Genomic DNA, 19,011 nt, shown 5'->3' on the forward strand with positions numbered 1-19,011 from the left:
AATGCTTGTTATTACTTCATCACTCAGGAAGTAATTAGAAACAGTGGTACTGAAGTAGCAAGTGTTATTTATGGCCTGACATTACCCTTGCTCCAAGCAGTTTGCTGCAGTGGCCATTTACTGTACCAACCTCCAATGGATTAGAGCACTGTGTACTACATTGTTCTTTCTTGCTTTGTTAAAAAGAAATTAGAAAGGCAATGTAACAGCCAGCATGTTACAAAACATGGTAGCTGTAATTGAAGAGACTTACTCAAACATACTGAATGTTAGGTTTCACTCTATGCCTGGTAAAACCATGGCCTCCTTGAGCAACAGGTTTGGTTTCTCTAGTCCCCAGGTACCCTTCTGTAACCTCTATCCTCTCTCTTTTCATCTCTTTTTTTTTTTGTTTTTTTTTTGTCAGTATGACTTTTTAATCTCAATTTCTTTGGTATTATTAAATCTCATAAATAATAAAACTGCAAATTCCTTAGGAGAAAAAATTACTTTACAGTTACTTTACAGTTGCATTAGGCAAAACACTACGTGCTGCTGTGACAGAACACAATTATCCAGTAACGATAATAATAAGCTCTCAACAACAAAGATAATCCTTTCCAGCAGTGCTATAGTAAGTACAGTAGCTTGACCTGTAAGAGTACATCAAGACATATTTGCTACACAATACCACCCAGTGATGATGTTTGTTAGATGAATGATCAAGGCTTTTTTTTTTTTTTTTTAAGTAGCTCTGTTACAACACAATTTGTCTGAACTTTACAAGTTTCTATAGGCTGAAATGGAGGGAAAAGACATCAATTAAGACTAGCACCCTCCTCCTTGTGAACACAAGCTTTATTTGATTAAATATGAGGGATGTCATTTGAAAACTGTCCAGACAGCTAATTGCCCATGTAATTATAAACTATTTGATTTCTCTTCTAAAGTAATTATAGGATACTGTTTGACAACTAATGCACATTATTGTATGGTTCCACTTGGTGCCAAAATGTTTACTATGGTAATGGTTAAAGATAAGATAAAAAGTATGTAAGCTGACAAAGATGTCAACAATCACTATCCATCCAGCAGCACAAAGAATAACTCAAGATCTGACAGGCTTGTTTCCCTATTCTTCCTCTGAAGCCATTGAGGAGAAAAGTCCTCCCTGGGACATTTCACAAAACCTAAGTTATTGACCCTAGATAAACCTTTCCCTTTCTATTGCTGAGGGATCTGGGGGAAATTCTAGAGATTCTTCAGATCCCTCAAAACACTTAATATGCACTTCCTCCAATCCTCTGTAAAATATACAACTTTCTGTCTCTACAGTTTTCCATACCAAACGAACACACAAGCATTTATCAGAAAATTGAAACGCTTTCATGCTGTATGTCAGTTATTTAATTCAGGTACTTGAATAACTATCCAGTTCTGTGTAGGACTTGCCTAAATAACGAAGTCAAGTATTTTACATATGAAAATGGATCTCATTTCAGTCAACATTTTCAATACTCCTTTGCTATCCAACATTAGTAATTAAATATAATTCTACAGTATAAAGAAATTATGTAAAATAACATTTTATATTCACATTTCACATTCAAACATACTGAAGTTATTATCCAACCTTCATGACTCCGCTCATCTTTAGCTAGATTCTCTTCAAAAATTGTTCCATCTTTCAATAGCAAATGGCCTCAAAGACAGCAGTTAACTTAATTTTTTATTTTTTTATTTTTTTTTTACTCTCAGTGCTTTACCTTATTTTATAGGTTGGTTGGTTCCACAGAACTTATGTTAATACTGCTTTTCCAGAATATGCAACCTATGGCTTGGAAAACTCTTTCATTTTCTTTCCCCTTCAACAGGTTTCTTTGTAAATGTGATACATACCTTCATGTTTATATATTTTGTTTGTTCATTTTTCCCCGTTTCTTGGCTTTGCTAGATCAGCCAGTGATACTGTGATTTCAGAAGCCTACAGTTTATCTTCTTTATGCCCTTAGCAGTGTATTCTGTGGGACAGCTTTGCCTTTAACTTGTAGCCTGTGTTGTACCCACGAGAGTGAATTATAGCGCTTGCATCAGTGTGTGATGAAGAATCGAACATTCTGCTCTGCCATCTCCCTTGGAAAAAAGAAATTTAAAAAGCAACAGATCTTCTAGGAAGCATACAGTGCTTATCTGCAGTTAATTCCCTGCAATCAGAGCAGTCTGCTGTTTGCCCCCCTGCAAGAATATAATAGCTTGTACAAACCAAGAAACAAGGAGCCGCATGAAAAGCAATCCCCTGCTGTTCCCATCCCACTGAGCACAGTATGACTGTGTAGCATCACAGTACAGCAGGCTTGGTTCCTGCCATTCACTGCTGTCACACTACAAACCACTTCTTACTGTTCATCCAGAGGCTGATGTTACTGCCTCTCCGCAGCACCATTTTGCCAAACTCTGTTGGAGATCTCCCAAGGAAGCACAGCAGTAACTGGAAACCTCCTAAAGGGTTAATATTCATTTAGTGTAAATCGCTAATTGTAGCATTTGGGTTCATTCAGTGTAATAGCTGCTGCAGGAACAAATAGAGCATGCAAAATGGTGATGCCAATACAAGTGATAACCAGAATCTGTGTTTTTTGCTTTTAAATGTTTGGGCTTTTTTCCCCCCCACAGGATGTTCATTGTTCAAGTAGATGAAGACAAAGTCCAGTCTCAGAGACTGCCAACAGACCAGCCCATCTCTGTTAGGAAGCTCTTTGTCGGGGGTACTTCTTCTCAGTTTCACACTGCGCCTCTCAGAAACATACCACCATTTGAGGGCTGTATATGGAATCTCGTCATTAACGCCATGTAAGTCGCACTAATGCCAACAAATGTTTGTTTAAATGCCTTGGCTACCGAAAAAAGCCTCACTGTTGCAGCAAATCACAAGTTCTATAACATGTTCTGATTCCTTAATATGACCTTGCATTTTTGTCTGTGATAGGATGCACAGTTAATGAACTCTTTTACAGACTATGTAGTGCTTAGCTGTTTAACCATAAAGTGGACCTGAAAGATTCAACAGTAACACTACAGTAAGGCTTACCTCAGTGATAGGTATTTATGGAGTCCAACATTTTATTTTATGTAAGTGAGGCTGATCTCCAAGAGCATCCAAATTCTAAGAAATACTGAATAAATTATTTTACTTTGTGGAAAGTACTTGCTGCAATAATCTGGAAGGAATATTTAAGTAAAAAGAAAGAGGACGTTGAATAAAATAAAACCTGTACTGCAGGTCCATTTTTCTCCATTTTTTTCTTTTATATAACTTTAACATAGATCAAGAACTTAAATTAGAATCTCATCAGTCCACACTCCATCAGAGAGAGAAGGTCCACTCTGCCATGTGATTCAGCCTTCCTAGGCCAACAGAACTTGCCAGTGAGCATGCATGCCCCTGTGCTAACTGTAGGTAGGAAGGCAAGTGATGACTATCCCTTCTAATTTAAGCGTCTTACCTCAGAAATTAAACCACATGGTTTAATCCTGGCAGTTGTGTCCTGTGAAATGGAAACAAACTGCAGTGTATAGCTATTTGATAAAAATAGGTGGTAAAACAGTGGAAAAACTAATTGTAAACCTTGATTTCTTCATGTATTCTCAGCCCCATGGACTTCGCTCAACATGTGACCTTTGAAAATGCAGATATTGGCCGGTGTCCCTCTCTGGAACCAGAGGCCAGGCCACCAGAGGAAGAAGATAAACCAATTCATTCAACAGTCCTGATCCAACCTCAGCCAGACGTAGAGAAAGAAACAACAGAGACACCTCCTGCTAGAGGCTCTCCACCTCCTCCAACATCTATATCTTCCCCACTTGTAAGTGTAGATTACTTCACCTAGTTGAAGTTTGAAAGTTTTTCTTATGAGGCAAAAATGAAAAATGAGCCATCAAGAATGATTTGTCAAAAAAATATTAACAATTCAGCAAGATGCCATATAGGGAACACCTTGTCAGCAAAATGTGCGGATAATGGAAATCCATTTGATTATATTTGCTTGGACTGTCTTAACAGTATTTTAAAGAAGGATGTAGCAACAAAAATTTCATTTGGCTTCCATACTTAGCTCTGAACATTCACCTGGATGTAAATCCATCAATGCCTGATCAGAATTGGAAAGGAAATTTTCCTGTGGGAAATCCCTGTCATTATAACATTTCTTATGCTGCTCTCTGAAGCATGTGATAACAGCCAATTCAGTGACAGGATTGAAGAAACAGGTAAACTGAAGGTGTTTTATATGGCAATTCTTCCACCACTATTTTATAAATTTTGTCCTGGGACTTTACAACCAAAACCCCAGTCAACACTAAATCAAGCTCCATAGTGGTTGCCAGAGATATTAAGAAGCTAAATAACAGAATCCTTATGCAGTGACATTTAAGAAGAAACTTCTGTTGCACATCTTTTACAAGTTGATGATGTTTCTGTCCAAAACAGATATAAGCTTAGATATCTAAGTATTAAAATAAATAATATATCTGTGGGAAATTACCCTGAGGAGAAAAGCTATTTGCATTTTGTTACATAACCATACAAACCATAGGTTTATACAGTATATAGGTTTAGTTTGTGTGGTATGTACACACACACACGCACACACACAGGTACAACCAAGTTAGTAAGTTGGGTAGTTTCTCTGATTGGCTTTTTTAACTATTTGTGAAGGAGCTCCTAAACCAGCTGAAAGTCGGGATTAATCAGGATGTAATTCTGTCAGCAAGAGAGAAATGAACTTGAATTCTCATTCCATTTTACCTGCCTCATTTTCAGAATTCATAGGTGGTTTTCCTGAAAACAATGTTTAGCGATGTTTTTCTACCAAATTAATGGTACAAACTTATGTCAAAAACCGTTAATTTATGTTTGAGATTCATGGCCACATAATTAGCCAAATACACACACAGCGTGGTTTTATTTAGGACTTGTCAGACACCAAAACACATGCAACCATGTGTGTATCTGGAAAGTCTCTTCCAACTCAAACAATTCTGTGATTCCATCGTACTTATACCTAGCTCTTAGGCCCAGAATTGTATATACTGTCCTTTTCATGCTTCAGGACAGCATTTTGATTAACTCCCACGAGGTGGAGTTGTTGTAATACAGGGGCTCTGATGCATTTTTGTTTGCAGTTAAAAGTCAGTAAATACACAGCATAGTGAGGTTACTGTACAAAGATAAGGAACCATGCAGTGACAAGGTAAAAAGGGTTACCCAGTCTTAATGATCACTGTTCTAAAAGAGTGCAGTCAAAACAGCGTGAAATATTTGAGAGAGAGAACTGGAGTATTATCTCTTTGTTAAAATGGAAATAGTTTCTAGTGGTTTAACTAGGTGAGTTTTGTATAAAGTATCTAGAACTGTGATAACTTGAAATGGTGTTCAGAATAAAAATCCAAATAAAACACTATTATTCCACTTTCTCACTTGGAAAAGCAAGACAGATCAAAGATCTGAAACTACATTAAATAATGCAAGCTTCTGGACTATTTTTTTTACACTTGTTTAAGTTTTCCAAAGTATTTTTCTAGGAAATATTGCAACATAATAATTAACTAAGGTTTAATAATGAGACAATTACACTTAGACAGAAGCCCAGTTTAAAAATACTGTATATGTAGAATACACAGCAGAAAAAAATAATTTCCATTTAAGAGGCTTAAATGACCTATCTGCTTTATTTAAGACCTTTTAGAGGTTCTTTAAATCTCCACTGTGTATTTTTGCAGAGAGTGGGAGTTAAATCCCAAACAAACAAAAAAGTTTCATACCTGTACTAAAGGCAACATGATCTAGAAGTACAAGAACTGTGAAATACATTGGTCACTACTCTGCTGTTGCTGCTTCCTGCAAGTGCCAAAATGTTTCTCAGCTGAGACCAGTGCTGGGGTAATCGCTGCTTCTGCCTCATATTATTCACTGCTTCTCAGGACTCGCTTGCCGCTGAAATGAAGAGTGCCAGCATTACGCCTGCATTTGACCTCATGACGGTACCTTCCATTTTTCCAAGCATTACTTCATTGCTTTATTAACACAACCCAAGGAGCTGCGAGTGCTGCTTCACCCGTGTTCCCTTTTTTCTACATTCTCTGTGATTACTAATACAGCATTGGTTGGAGAGAATGTGTGACACAGTCCACCAGTGGGCTTCTCTGTTGTTCATTTTCACTGTGATTCATACTCCTTGACTTACCAGCTGAGTACCTGATACCTGAAAATGCAGCTGAAGAGTTCAGTCTTGAGGCTCTCAGGTAATATAGGAGATTATTGAGCAGCCTCAATAAATGTTTGAGCAGCCTTTAAGTGTTGGATACCTTAAAGTTGCTACAGAGAAAACAAAACCAGAATATTTTAATATAGGCCAACAATCTATGCTAACTTGGCAGTCTCGTGGAGGCTTTAAAGCTGGCTGTCCTTAGCTAAAATGAAAGCAGAAATAAGCTTCTAAATAAAACCTTCTAAATAAAACCTAAATTAAACCTGCAAGCATACTCTATTGATGTTTCTTTTTTTTTACTGACATTTCCCCATCAACCCAATGGACAGTGTTTTTTTTTTTAATCAATATTTATCCATAATAAATTGCTATATGCTTGGTGCAATTCCAACCATCGCAGGTGTATTCAGCATGTTCCTTCACATCTTACATTTCTGTACAGTCCTCCTGCTGAGATGCAGAAAAACTGCAGCTTTTGCTGCAGGGGAGCAGCTACAGAGTCTGGGCCAGAGCCTGCACTAACAGAAACCAGCCAAGGAGTTAACTGAATGGCAGAATATGTCCTCTACACATTAAATATGTAAAAGTATTCCACAGGAAAGTATGTATTAGTTTATTTTTCTATTCTTTCCTGTTATTCTAGTACCAGCAACTATCCCTATCTCCAGCTTTTAACAAGCCCAAATGCTACGGAAGATACTATGTACAGATAGAGATTGATACATACATGATCTATTACTGATGTAGCTATTAAGCTAAAAGACAAACTCATAAATATTAAAATAATTAAACAATTTTCAATTCTACCCAGCACTTCTGGAATACAGTTCATTTTTCTGTTTGATGCTCATTGGAAGTCTGTTATCACACATTCATAACTTTCTTTGGACCTGTTGAATTTTCCTTGTTTGTTTGTTTGTTTTGTTGTTTTTTTTCCCCCATTCCTTGCCCACTGATGTGTCATGATGTATGGTGTTCTACTCTACAGAGCATTAATTGAGGAAAATTAATTTTAGAAGTTCTCTGCACTGCTGTGAAGGTCTTTATGACGTGTAAAGCAAAAAATACAACAGCACTGAAAACCTGACTGAAAGGGAGAAAGAAATTTCCTCTTTGCAGCTGAAATCTCAGTGCCTGATGAGTCATTCATGACATTTCCCAAATGTTTCACAGAAAGAGTTCTTTGTCAGTAAAGCACCGCACTTTGTGATTTGCAGGTCCCTGCTGAGTTGGGCTCAAATAAGAGACTGCCAGCAACTCCAAATGATATCAGGCACAATGCTTAAAAACAGAACTTGCAGCTATCAACATTTGTTTTTTTCCCTGTAGTATTGTTGTCCTTGCGTTAGATCTTCTAAGCAGTTTCTTCACAATACTCTCAGTGGGAGGCAAAAACTAGGCATGAGTAGGAGCTGGTAATTACCATGGTCTCTCCTTGCCCCAGGCAGCTGCACCCTAGAGCTTCAGGGCCATAGATTTAAAGACCCAATGATATTAAAAAGGGGAAATTATACTGGCAGAGGTGTTTTACCTGCTGTTGTTGTATCACTCTAAATTTAATAAAAGTAAAGCAGGCGGGGTGGGAGTTCTTCATCTACATGCCAGGTAGTGACTGCATTAGATGATTCAAGAAGTTTAAGAAGTTGTTACCTTCTATAAATCAATTAATTGCTTCCCTTACCATTGGTGCGAGCCTTTTAACCACAACAGAGGAAACATCAACATATTAAACAAAAAAAAAAAAACGTAAAAAATATATAAATATTGTATACATATATATGAAAAAGTGAAGGCTCATTGACAGATGCAAGATCTGTAGATACTTTTAGCTCATTATTTTTAAGTTAACTGGAAGTTGACAGGATAGCGTCTCCTTAAATTTGAAGTCTGACCTCATTTCTGTAAGATGGATCCTATGGTGTAAAACTCAGTTATATGAGAGAGGAGTACACTGAGCTGCCTTGAAATCACTTAAGAATCTTGTAAATACCCACTGATGGCATAAAAGCAGCAATGCTAATATATCACTTTTATTTGCTTTTACAACCAACTTAATGAGCTCTGCTTTTAAAGCAAGTTCCTGTCATACTGCTTTATAACTTCAGCTAGCCTGGGGAGACATCAACACACCAGACAAGTGCAGGGCTAGTGTCTAGACTAGAAGAAATATTCTGATTCCTGAGCTGTTGGAAGACTTCCATCCTGTACACAGGTAAGATACAAAATACAAAGTTTGCATGACCGTTGCATATTTTTCAGGATTCCTGTGCTGCCGACATAGAACCAAGCATTCTGGAAGGTGGCAAGCAATTTGGTCTTTCAAGGAACAGCCATATTGCTGTAGCATTTGATGACACCAAAGTGAAAAACAGGTATGTTATTTTGATAATGAATTTTGATGAAATAACGTGAAAATAAAATGCCACTTATAAGAGTCACAAAAACTTCTCCCACAGTTATGGGCATAATCTAAAAATGACCATATTCCATGTCTAATTCCTTCCATTGCAAAAACATAAGTAGCATTAAAAGGCAATGAACTGCTCATCTCAGTAGCCCTCACAAAAACATTTTAATTTTTTGTAAATTTTCAGGCACATGCAGATCCTAAACTGACTTTGGAAAAAAAAGAAACAAAAAAAAGCAGAAAAGAATTTAACCAAGTGATGTGATTGAGTTCATAGATCACTTTTTAGAAAGAAGTTTCTTGGCTCAGTAACTTAATTTCTTGCAATAAAACAACCTTATATTCGCTTTCTTGCAGTAGGTAAGATTAGGCTTGGACAGTAAACAGACAAAATGACACTGACCTCCTAATGTGCAGCTACATTTCCCCTCCCATCCATATTGACATACAAAGGAGTTCCAAGAGCTTTTTCTAAAAATGCAGATGTTTTCAGCAGGTTTGGGAAGCTATAACTTGTTAATTGTTCACTTTTTCTGTGAAGACACATTATTAAGAAATACACTGTATTGCACCAGTGGGCATTTTTTTTACTGCTGTACTAATTTACAAGTCCACCAGCCTCCCACTTACTTGTTACCTGTAGAGAGACTGTACTGTATATTTTAATTATACTAGTTTTAGAAAGCTAGGAAAACAATTAAAAGAAAAATATAATCTTATGGTCCTCAAATATCTTTTCAAATCAGAATCCAGGCCTGACCCATTTCATGCAATGATTTTAGATATTTATATGATCAACTACTTTCGGGTAATTAGTGCTTAATATTCCAACTGTACAGTCTTCTCTCTGCCTCTTTAAAAGTTCTGTAACCTGTCTTCAGGCAGTAGGACTCATTAGACACTCAGCATTTGCTGAACGTCCCTAGGGCCTTCTCCTCTCTGTGAACATTATGTGTCTGAATAATGGGTACCGCCGCTGGAATTTTACAAATGCTGGGATTTTCCAGCAATGACAGCTGCAGCGGAGAAACTGAATCCCCAAATTCTATGCCACAGTTGCACTTCTGTATTTCCACAGTAATAGGGCTAATGAACACTCACGTGTCAAGGATCAGATGTATGTGAAATGCAACATACACGTGACCAAATTATTTTGCCTAACCCCCGATGGACAAGTAAGCTGCGCTTGTAAACTCATTTTTACGAGCTGTAAAGTTTTGTTAGACGAATGCAAAGAGATATTTTCTCTACTGCACAACTCTGAATAACATTCACTTTGACTCTCCTATCTCTTTATCTCGTTTGATTTCCAGACTTACAATTGAATTTGAAGTCCGAACAATGGCTGACTCCGGCTTGCTGTTTTATATGGCCCGCATCAACCATGCTGATTTTGCTACTGTTCAAATAAAGAATGGACTGCCTTACTTCAGTTATGATCTGGGGAGTGGAGACACCAACACAATGATTTCCAATAAAATAAATGATGGCCAGTGGCACAAGGTATTACAGTCTCTAATGCTAAATTACTCCCTATATCTTAAGGAAAAAAAAAAGCTGAGAGCTTTGTTTTGCCCTAAGATACTTGCAGAAATGTAGTCTAAACAAGCTAAGCCTTCAATTAGACATTTCTGTGTTCTGCAGAACGTATGCATTAAGGCATAATGTTGTGAGAGCATGTACTGCTTACCTATCAAAAAAATATTAGTGTTGATCTTTGAAATTTCTCCTCCAAGAAATGTATGCTACAGGACATATTTGGAATATGTCCCAGCTATTGTGAGGAGCTTCAGAAATGTTCCTCCCTCCTAACAGGACTCCAGTGAGCATCAGCTTATCGTGTTTGAATACACCTTAAAAGCCAGCTGTTAAAATGTTGATGACATCACTGTTCAGACACAGTGCTAAGAACAAAAAAAAAAAAAAAAAAAAAAAAAAAAAAAAAATTCAACATGCAACATTAATTCAGTTCATTAGAGAATACATTTTATATTCATGGGTGTATTTTTGACAGCCTGTTTTTTAAATTTATGAGAGGAATCATTTATCAATATATGCCACAACTGGCTTTCTGGTGGTAAGGGAAGGAACCATGATATTCAGTATTTATTGGGCCAAGGACAACAGATGCATATATACTTATTAGGTAAAATAAAAGCTTGAAGGCAACAATAAAGACACAGAAGAAAACAGGTAACTGTATTCCAGTTATATGCAATAATAGTTATTACATTTTGAAACTGATGTTGATATAATCACTATCCACAACTCTATCACCAAACAAGTAAATCTAATTGCACTTGGGTAAGATCTTCATTTGGTCATACCACACCTTTTTTGTAGCCATCCTTGGCCCTTCTCTGCTTCATTCTCAGCTGTACCATAGGAATTTTATTTTCATTGGATTTTTATTCAGGACCTTTTTGATGCTAGCAAACACTCTAAATACAAGGTAGTTTCATAAGGGGAAAAAAAGAATGTTGTAGTCGTTATTTCATGAGTTTTACCTACTGCCTTAGAATTCTGGCAGTGAACTAATATAATAATAATAAATAATTTTTGCTATGACCTTCTATAAATACAGAACAAATGTGTTTTGCACTTTTAGCCTTGTTTTCTCTATATTCTAAATATATTAACTGGAATATCTATTTCTTAATGCAAGGCTATCCTCATTGAGCATGCAATTTGACACTCTGTGAAAGATGAACCCTTGTAGTAAACGCCACTTTATAGGAAAGAATAGAGGCCAATCTAAATTCAGAATTCCCAAAAAGCAAAAGAAAATACATTTTGGAGAGCTAAGAGAAACGCAATCTCTCTTTAATAAAAGATCACGCATTGTCTTTAAGAAAGCAGAAAAAAAAAAAATCTTTCAATTAGTTTAAGATGAAAGGTTTCCATCAGGTTTACTGTTTTTGAACAGAACCTCATCAGCTTTGCAGCATCTGCATGCCTTCAATGCAATTCACAGCCACAGCCCAATTCTCTGAACAGAAGCCTTACAAACACAGCTGGCACTACTCCAGCCTGAACTGTGATGTGAGGTACACTGAAACTAAAGGAATCACAACGTCAGTAATACCCTGACCATACCATAATAAAACTTTGCAACACATGCTTTAATCATTCAACATTTGCTACTTTTAGTACTTAACATTACTATCTGGTTCTAGGAAAAAGAATATTGTAGTGTTCCTATATGTAATATAGCTTTAATAATATATATATAAACCTGTAATGTATATATTATATATATATTTTATATATATATTTATTTATTTATTTATATATATATATAGCTATAATAATGTAGCTTTCAAAAGGACTCCCACATCTTTTCAGTAATTCTAATAAATAATATTCATGATGTCTCCTGAACCATGTCTAAATAAAAGGCAACCATGTTTTTGCACAAAACCTTACACAGGAGCTGTTCCATGGACACTATCCACAACTGCTACCCAAACATTCTTCTAACCACTACTTTCTCAGTTATTGTTATAAATTTTGTAATGAGCCCAACAGTTCAATCTAGAAACTCTTTGTTATAAGGAAATTGTCTGTAATTGTATTACATTTGTGCTTCTTTTTAGATAAAAGTCATTCGAACCAAGCAAGAAGGAATCCTCATAGTAGATAGCTTCTCAAACAGGACTGTTAGTCCAAAAAAGGCTGATATATTGGATGTTGTGGGAATGCTCTACGTTGGAGGACTGCCTGTAAACTACACAACTAGAAGAATTGGTCCGGTAAGTAAGTTTCACTAAGTATCCTACACTCCTTAAGCATGTCTTGATCAGTATCCATGCCTTCCCAGTTTGTTTGTTTGTTTTCCAGAGACTGTCAAGAATTTTGATGAAGTGGACTTTACAAAAGATATATTACTTTGTGTGTGTGGGAGGACTGGACTTCGAATCTAGTTAATGCAAAAAACTAGTAATAGCAAGCAGTTATTGTTACAGAAAAGTAACTTGGTAACTTGACCCAAGCATCCACTTTGATCACTACACAGCCAGAGAATAAGATCCTGAATGCTACTTGACTTTTCTCTTGGCCATAATTCATCTAGCAGTATGCACCAATAAATAGTGAAAGCATCTCCTAAGAGAAGCAGCAGAAGCCAAAACTATCCTGGATAAAGCATCCAGTACTTCTGCTGCTTACTGTAGTAGTTGGGTTTGTGTTGTTATTACTAACCCAGGCAAGTCCATGTTTTGAAATAGACCATGAAAACTCTGTTGTCCTTAAATGTGCATATTTATCACTGTTTTAGTTTAAATGCCCAGCTTCCTTGCTGACACAAAAGATACTTTTGTAAACAAATGACCAGAGAGATCAAGCATAATTTTGGCTTAAGCATAGTAGGATTAAATAGAAAGTGTTCCCTCACCAAGATCATGTGGATTTACATAAACACAACTGAGGCATGAAGAACAAGAACATACATAGCTACCTAAACTGTAATTCCCAGTATTATCAAATTACATCCTTTGAAATACAACTGCAATTTACAAATAATAATCTAAGAAGAAAGGTAACACTAAATCCTTACCTATTGCTCTTTGTCAGAAGTAATAGAGGGAACCCAAGCAGATAAATGGCTCAGTCTGGCAATAAAAATCATGTCAGATTCTGTCAGTCTTAAGTGCTTTGGGATTTAATGAAGCTGTGACTTCAAATGTCGTTCACAGATGATAAAAATCATTGCCTGCCATTCAGTCATTCTCAGTAAAATACATCTCATGATGTATTAAAAGAATATTGTGTTGTAGGCTTCACATAAAGTCTCTGAAGCAAAGTTGAAAGCATGTAGTATCTTACTTAGGCTTCCTGCTAAGTAGACATCAACCTCTTTAGGCGTCAGTCTCGTACATACCAGTAGGTGAGCTATCTTTCCTCTTCAGTGCAGAGAAACGACAGCTACTTGTTTGGCTCCAGCAGATATCACATTTTTAGCACTCATAATTCAGAAGAAGCTGAATTTTAGCAGCCTGTTATACTAAAATGTAACCAAGTTTGCTTTTCTATATGGAAACTCAAGTTTTTAAGTACAGAATGTTATTAAGCTGTCTACAAATCTTGCATTTCTATGATTGATTTTCACAGTAAAGATGGCAAAATTTATTTTGTGTTATGGAGTTTCTTAGTAACAAAATATATAGACATGTAGATGATTTTCACTTAGAAATTAGAAAAAAGTCTTACGAAAAATCTGATAGAAAGCATTTCTCAGATCGGAACTGAATATATTCACTGATATTTTTAAAGATTTAGTGAACATTTTGTACAGGTTTATTTAGTACTAATAAGCTATATAACCCACTGCATATAATGTGGCATTGTGTGAAGAATCAAGACTTCCCTCTACAGGTGTATCTTTCTCTTTTCTGTATCCATACATATTTCTTCACAGCATTTTACGTGGTTTTTTTTCTCCTCCTTCCTACTACTTACAATGTGTTACTTTTCTTCTTGAAAGTGCTTATTTATCATTTTTCTCTCTTTCACTAAGTGAGGCCTTTATCTATAGCTAAGAATCAAGATGTAGCTCCTGCAAAGCTAGAAAAGGAGAGCTCTGGGGCTGTTTACAGAATGGGAAATGGCAGAGGTGCCACTGGAATAGCGCCTCGGCGTCCCCTCTGTCCTGCCCTCATCCAAGACCTCACTTATTCACACTGTCAGCTTCGGTGGGCACACACCACCACCCACAGTCACAGAATTGTGCCAAATCCTGTTCTCAGTCCAACAGTGTGGCCATTATCAGTCTGGTCACTAGCTCTGTAGAGTGTTATGTGTAGAATTATGTGTGACCAACAACCTTTACATAAGGGCTCTGTTCATTTTTTGCAGGTGCCTATACTTATTAGCTCAGTTTCATCATGCAACAATAGGCCTACAGTAAAGTGATTAAAAGAGAGGGGGAAAAATTAAAAAAAAAAAACAAAAACTCATAAAGTTACCAGCAGCCCAGAGAACTATATCCAATATCTTTGTCTACTTAAAAACGCTATAACCTAGTCAATTAAAAAGGTAAAGTACAGGACATTAAATTCCTGCACTGCTGATGTAATTTGCTATGTTTCATTATGCAGTATATTATTTTATGTTCCTTCCATTAAGCCAAATAGATGTGTCAGATCACATCTCTGGAAAGTAATGTTATTCATCCTCCATGCAACTGAGATTAGATTCCAATTACAATCAGATATTAAGGATTAGCCATGTAAAATTCAAGTTTCATTCAGCTCCATAAATCCAGAAGAGAAGCAGAGAAAAAGTAGTTTTTGATGATAAAATTTAGGCCTTTATGCTGAGCACTGTTATATATTTTGTTTGAAATGTGGAATGCAGGTCACCTACAGCATTGATGGCTGCATCAGAAATTTCAAAATGACAGAGTCACCTATTGACCTGGATAACCCAACTTCAAGCTTCAGTGTTGGAAAATGCTTTGTCACTGCTCAGAAAGGAACGTACTTCGATGGAACAGGCTTTGCCAAAACAGGTAACAGAGATGCTGTTTTCCAGACATTCACTGCTGTTGCCTGGAAGCAAGGTGAGACCAGTACTGAAAAAATATCACTTAGAACTTTCAATTACCTTGCCTAGAGATGGAATACATGACTTTCTAAGCAAGGCCTCATTCTCAGTACAGCCACCATTATCATTTCTTACATTTCACATGAAATGGAGTGCCTTAATAGTGCTACATTATGGAGGGCAACTATCTTGCATTACTCCAGCAACACACTGCGTAATTATTAGGAATTATGTAACAATGTTTCTCTTCACTACGCCTTCCCTTTTCTCTCCAAGTCGGTGCATACAAGGTGGGAACAGATCTGCTTGTGGAATTTGAATTCCGCACAACACAAGCGAACGGTGTGCTTCTAGGAGTCAGCAGCCAGAAAATGGATGGACTTGGCATCGAATTAGTGGATGGAAAAGTGAGTAGCCAGGCAGCCTTGACTCCATATAATGGCTCTTGAAGCACTTTAGTTTAAATGCAAACTTACCTCCCCAGTCTCAAGGTATATTGTCAGGATTGTCTTACATGCTGGACTTCCCACTTCCCATACAACCAGGGGTTCTTATATTTCTACAAACATCTTCTAAAAGATTTTGTAGCACCTGAGCTTACTAAAAGTGCAACATCAATACTTAAATAGTAAGAATATGAAAAGCTTAGATGAACAACCCTTTTCTGTAAAATCACACCAATTTTTTGTATATCTTTTATTTCAGGGTCCAGTGAAACAGTCAGTGTTCCATCAGTAAAGATAGCTATTTAGAGAGGGGGCACAAAAACTAAGGCAAAAATTAGAAAATGACAAACTGTGTAACAATTTTACACTTTTCTACTTATGTTTATCTAAGTGACATAATGCAGAGCCTCCCTGAGTCTATGGAAGCCAGCAATACATATTAAAGTTTTGATTTAGTAACAGATTCTGTGTGCATAATTTAGCATGTTGATTTTAAATACTCAAAAATGCAATAGAAATAAAAACTGTATAACCATTTTGAGAACTAGCTCACATTCATCTCCTGATTTCAGGTGATGTTCCACGTTGACAATGGTGCAGGCCGATTCTCTGCTGTCTATGAGCCTGATGCACCAGCCAGCTTGTGTGATGGGCAGTGGCACAAGGTTGTTGCAAACAAGATCAAACACCGTTTGGAGCTGACTGTGGATGACAGAACGGTGGATGGTAACAGTCCAAACAGGGCCTCAACCTCAGCAGATACTAATGACCCTGTCTTTGTTGGAGGATATCCCGGTAAGCATTCAAAGCACAAGTAATTCTTTTCTTTGTGCTTTGGCAACCTTGTCTTGATAACGTCTTAAATGCAATTAGGACTAGCACACTAAAGCTGATGGATAAAAGCAGCCACATTTGTATCACTTGGCATGAAACTTGTGGCTTCTGCATCCAGCTCCTTTTCAGAGTAAGTTCTGCATCCCTAAGGGTTTCTCACCAATCCTCCTGCACAGTCTCAAATGGAGATACTATCAAAAAGAACAAGAATACTTTCTGCCTTATGCTGCTCACAATGCACGCAGCCTCCCACTTAGTACCTTCTTGTTTAGTAATCAAGTAGTAGGAGTATTTGACAAATTTAAATGTACTGGAAGAATAGCATTGAAAAAGCAAGGCACTGTGCATGTATCAGCCTGTGAAATTTAAGGAATTGAAAAATGTACAACATCCTATACAGAGAGATGAGAGATCACCATCTCTTTCCAATAAGTATCTTTGCTGTATAGCGATTTTTTTATTATTATTATTTTAAGAAACTAATCAAAATTTGCTGCTCAGTAGTCTGGAAGTGTTTAGGGAACTTGCTTCGAGTAGAAGTAATTGAATAGAACCCCAAACTGGGCTGCAATCTGCAGCTAGCTTCATCTACTGCTATGTTGTTAATGAATGCTAGTTCATCCGTTCATAAACAATCAATCTTATCTGATAGTAGTTTGCTTTCTGGAAGCACAGTTCAAGTGTTTGCAAATGGTCAATTCTCTTATACTTATCATAACATTTCCCTCCAGTTTGCAAACAAAAAACTGAGAAAAAGCCAGAAGTACCAACTTAAACTTATATAATTCCTTTTGCTTTTTTTTTTTTTTTTTTTTCCTCCCTCAGACGGTGTGACTCAGTTTGGGTTGACCACTAATATTCGTTTCAAAGGATGTATTCAATCTCTGAAGCTCACCAAGGGTACTGCTAAACCTCAAGAGATTAACTTCAGCAAAGCTCTGGAGCTGAAGGGTGTTCAGGCGTCATGCCCTGCAAGCTAACTGTCATTCAGCTCATATGGGCCTGTTCATATAAGCATTTCAGATTAAAAACATAAAACCAACAAACAAAAAAGCCTATATATACATTGCATTCATAATAAAATGTTTTCATGCAAGTATGCGAGTTGTGTTTGTGGTACATTCAAATGGCCGTTTCAGGGTACCTCCCAGAGAACATAATTAACCTTCTCCCTGCCTTTTATCAAGGGAGGGGGAAAAAAGTATTGCTTTAGTCACCCCATCCCTTTCCTTGTAGTCTGAAATGGAGGCATTTCAGCATACTTCTTCTGAGTGATACCATCTATTAAGCAGGATGTTCCTTCACTGTAGTGCTTACATTCCTTTACCAGCCTGAGTTGAATACGCCCATATATATTCACACCTCTGTCCTTCATTTAAAGGAATGGGTATTTACCTTGCTTCAAAAAAGCTTGCTTTGGTCCTTTCAGCAGTTTTCAAAAGTAAATTTTTCATGATTGCTGTAATGCTATGGTCAGAGAAGGAAAATATTTCTGCTTGTTTGGTTGATTTGACATTACTACAAAAAACACGTTACATCTAAAATTACTGCTGTATTATTTGAACACTGGACTTAAGAGAGTTGAACCAGGTTCTACTAATTTACCTGGAGAGATGGTTTAAAATGTTCTGTAATATTATTAATAATAATAATAAAATGTTGATACTACTCCCCTACAACAACACAATCTTAAAGTTACGCATAGCAAAATTCACAGTCCCATTTCATAAAAGATGGCAAGAGCTGACACAACATTAGAGCAGAATGGAGATGAAGCAGGAAATCCCAGAAACCACTGTGTGGAACATGTCACTAATGTTTACTGTCACAGACTTAATCAAACCCTTCCTAAACAAACAGATTCCAATGCTTGATGTTGTCAGTTTGTGAAGTATTCTGAATGCAGTAGCCAACCCAGATCTTCCTGAAATAAAATTTAGAGTGTTCTGCAAACAGCCGTTTTGGCATCAAGAGAGAAGTTGCTTCTCTGATCATGCTGAAATACCAAATCCTGGTGATTTTTCATCAGTGCTCAGTGTGTTTTATAAGACTAGGAAATAATCACTAAATTGCCTATTATTTCTTTTCTATGGATTTTTTTCACATAGTCAAGCTTAACTTTTGCAAACTGATGCTGGGACATTTAGAGAACAGGACACTGACCCATACTACCTACCGTAGGGTACCACCTCAGAGCAGCCCACGTATTTTACAAATAGCACCTTTGGTGTACAATTTTTTTTCTCTGAGCAGACACAGAAGAAAACACTGCAGAAATACAAGAGAGGATAATAGACACGTACATTTCCGCTCTGGTTTCTGAAATTCATTGGATATACTCAAAAATATCTGATTGTGTAGCCATGAATTGACTTCAGCAGGTATTCCAATTTTCACTTGCAATTGGTGTTTCACTGTTAACAGCTAATGGCCATGCAATATTATGCACATTCCAAGTGTAACGTATTCATTCATGCATTTATTTTATCCTATGTTCCCTGTATTTACCTGCTCCTAGCCCTGTAATACTTCAGGA

General features: G+C 36.9%; 1 protein-coding gene across 5 annotated transcripts in view; it reads left to right on the top strand.

The window, feature by feature from the left end:
- Positions 1-17,574, top strand: part of LAMA2 (laminin subunit alpha 2) — a 322,448-nt gene extending 304,874 nt beyond the window's left edge. For 3 of the 5 annotated variants that reach the window (XM_052671039.1, XM_052671059.1, XM_052671070.1), the window contains 10 exons: positions 2,653-2,829; positions 3,629-3,842; positions 5,959-6,018; positions 8,505-8,617; positions 9,966-10,155; positions 12,249-12,404; positions 15,007-15,160; positions 15,472-15,602; positions 16,214-16,436; positions 17,301-17,574. In XM_052671039.1, the coding sequence (XP_052526999.1) occupies positions 2,653-2,829; positions 3,629-3,842; positions 5,959-6,018; positions 8,505-8,617; positions 9,966-10,155; positions 12,249-12,404; positions 15,007-15,160; positions 15,472-15,602; positions 16,214-16,436; positions 17,301-17,455 (1,573 nt within the window). In that variant the 3' untranslated portion in view covers positions 17,456-17,574. The remainder of the gene's footprint in view (positions 1-2,652; positions 2,830-3,628; positions 3,843-5,958; positions 6,019-8,504; positions 8,618-9,965; positions 10,156-12,248; positions 12,405-15,006; positions 15,161-15,471; positions 15,603-16,213; positions 16,437-17,300) is intronic. The other 2 variants (XM_052671048.1, XM_052671101.1) reach the window with 1 other exon arrangement.
- Positions 17,575-19,011: the final 1,437 nt, after the last annotated feature.

Source organism: Tympanuchus pallidicinctus, unplaced genomic scaffold (genome assembly GCF_026119805.1).
Source record: "Tympanuchus pallidicinctus isolate F22 unplaced genomic scaffold, pur_lepc_1.0 scaffold1, whole genome shotgun sequence".
Taxonomy (NCBI): Eukaryota; Metazoa; Chordata; class Aves; order Galliformes; family Phasianidae; genus Tympanuchus; species Tympanuchus pallidicinctus.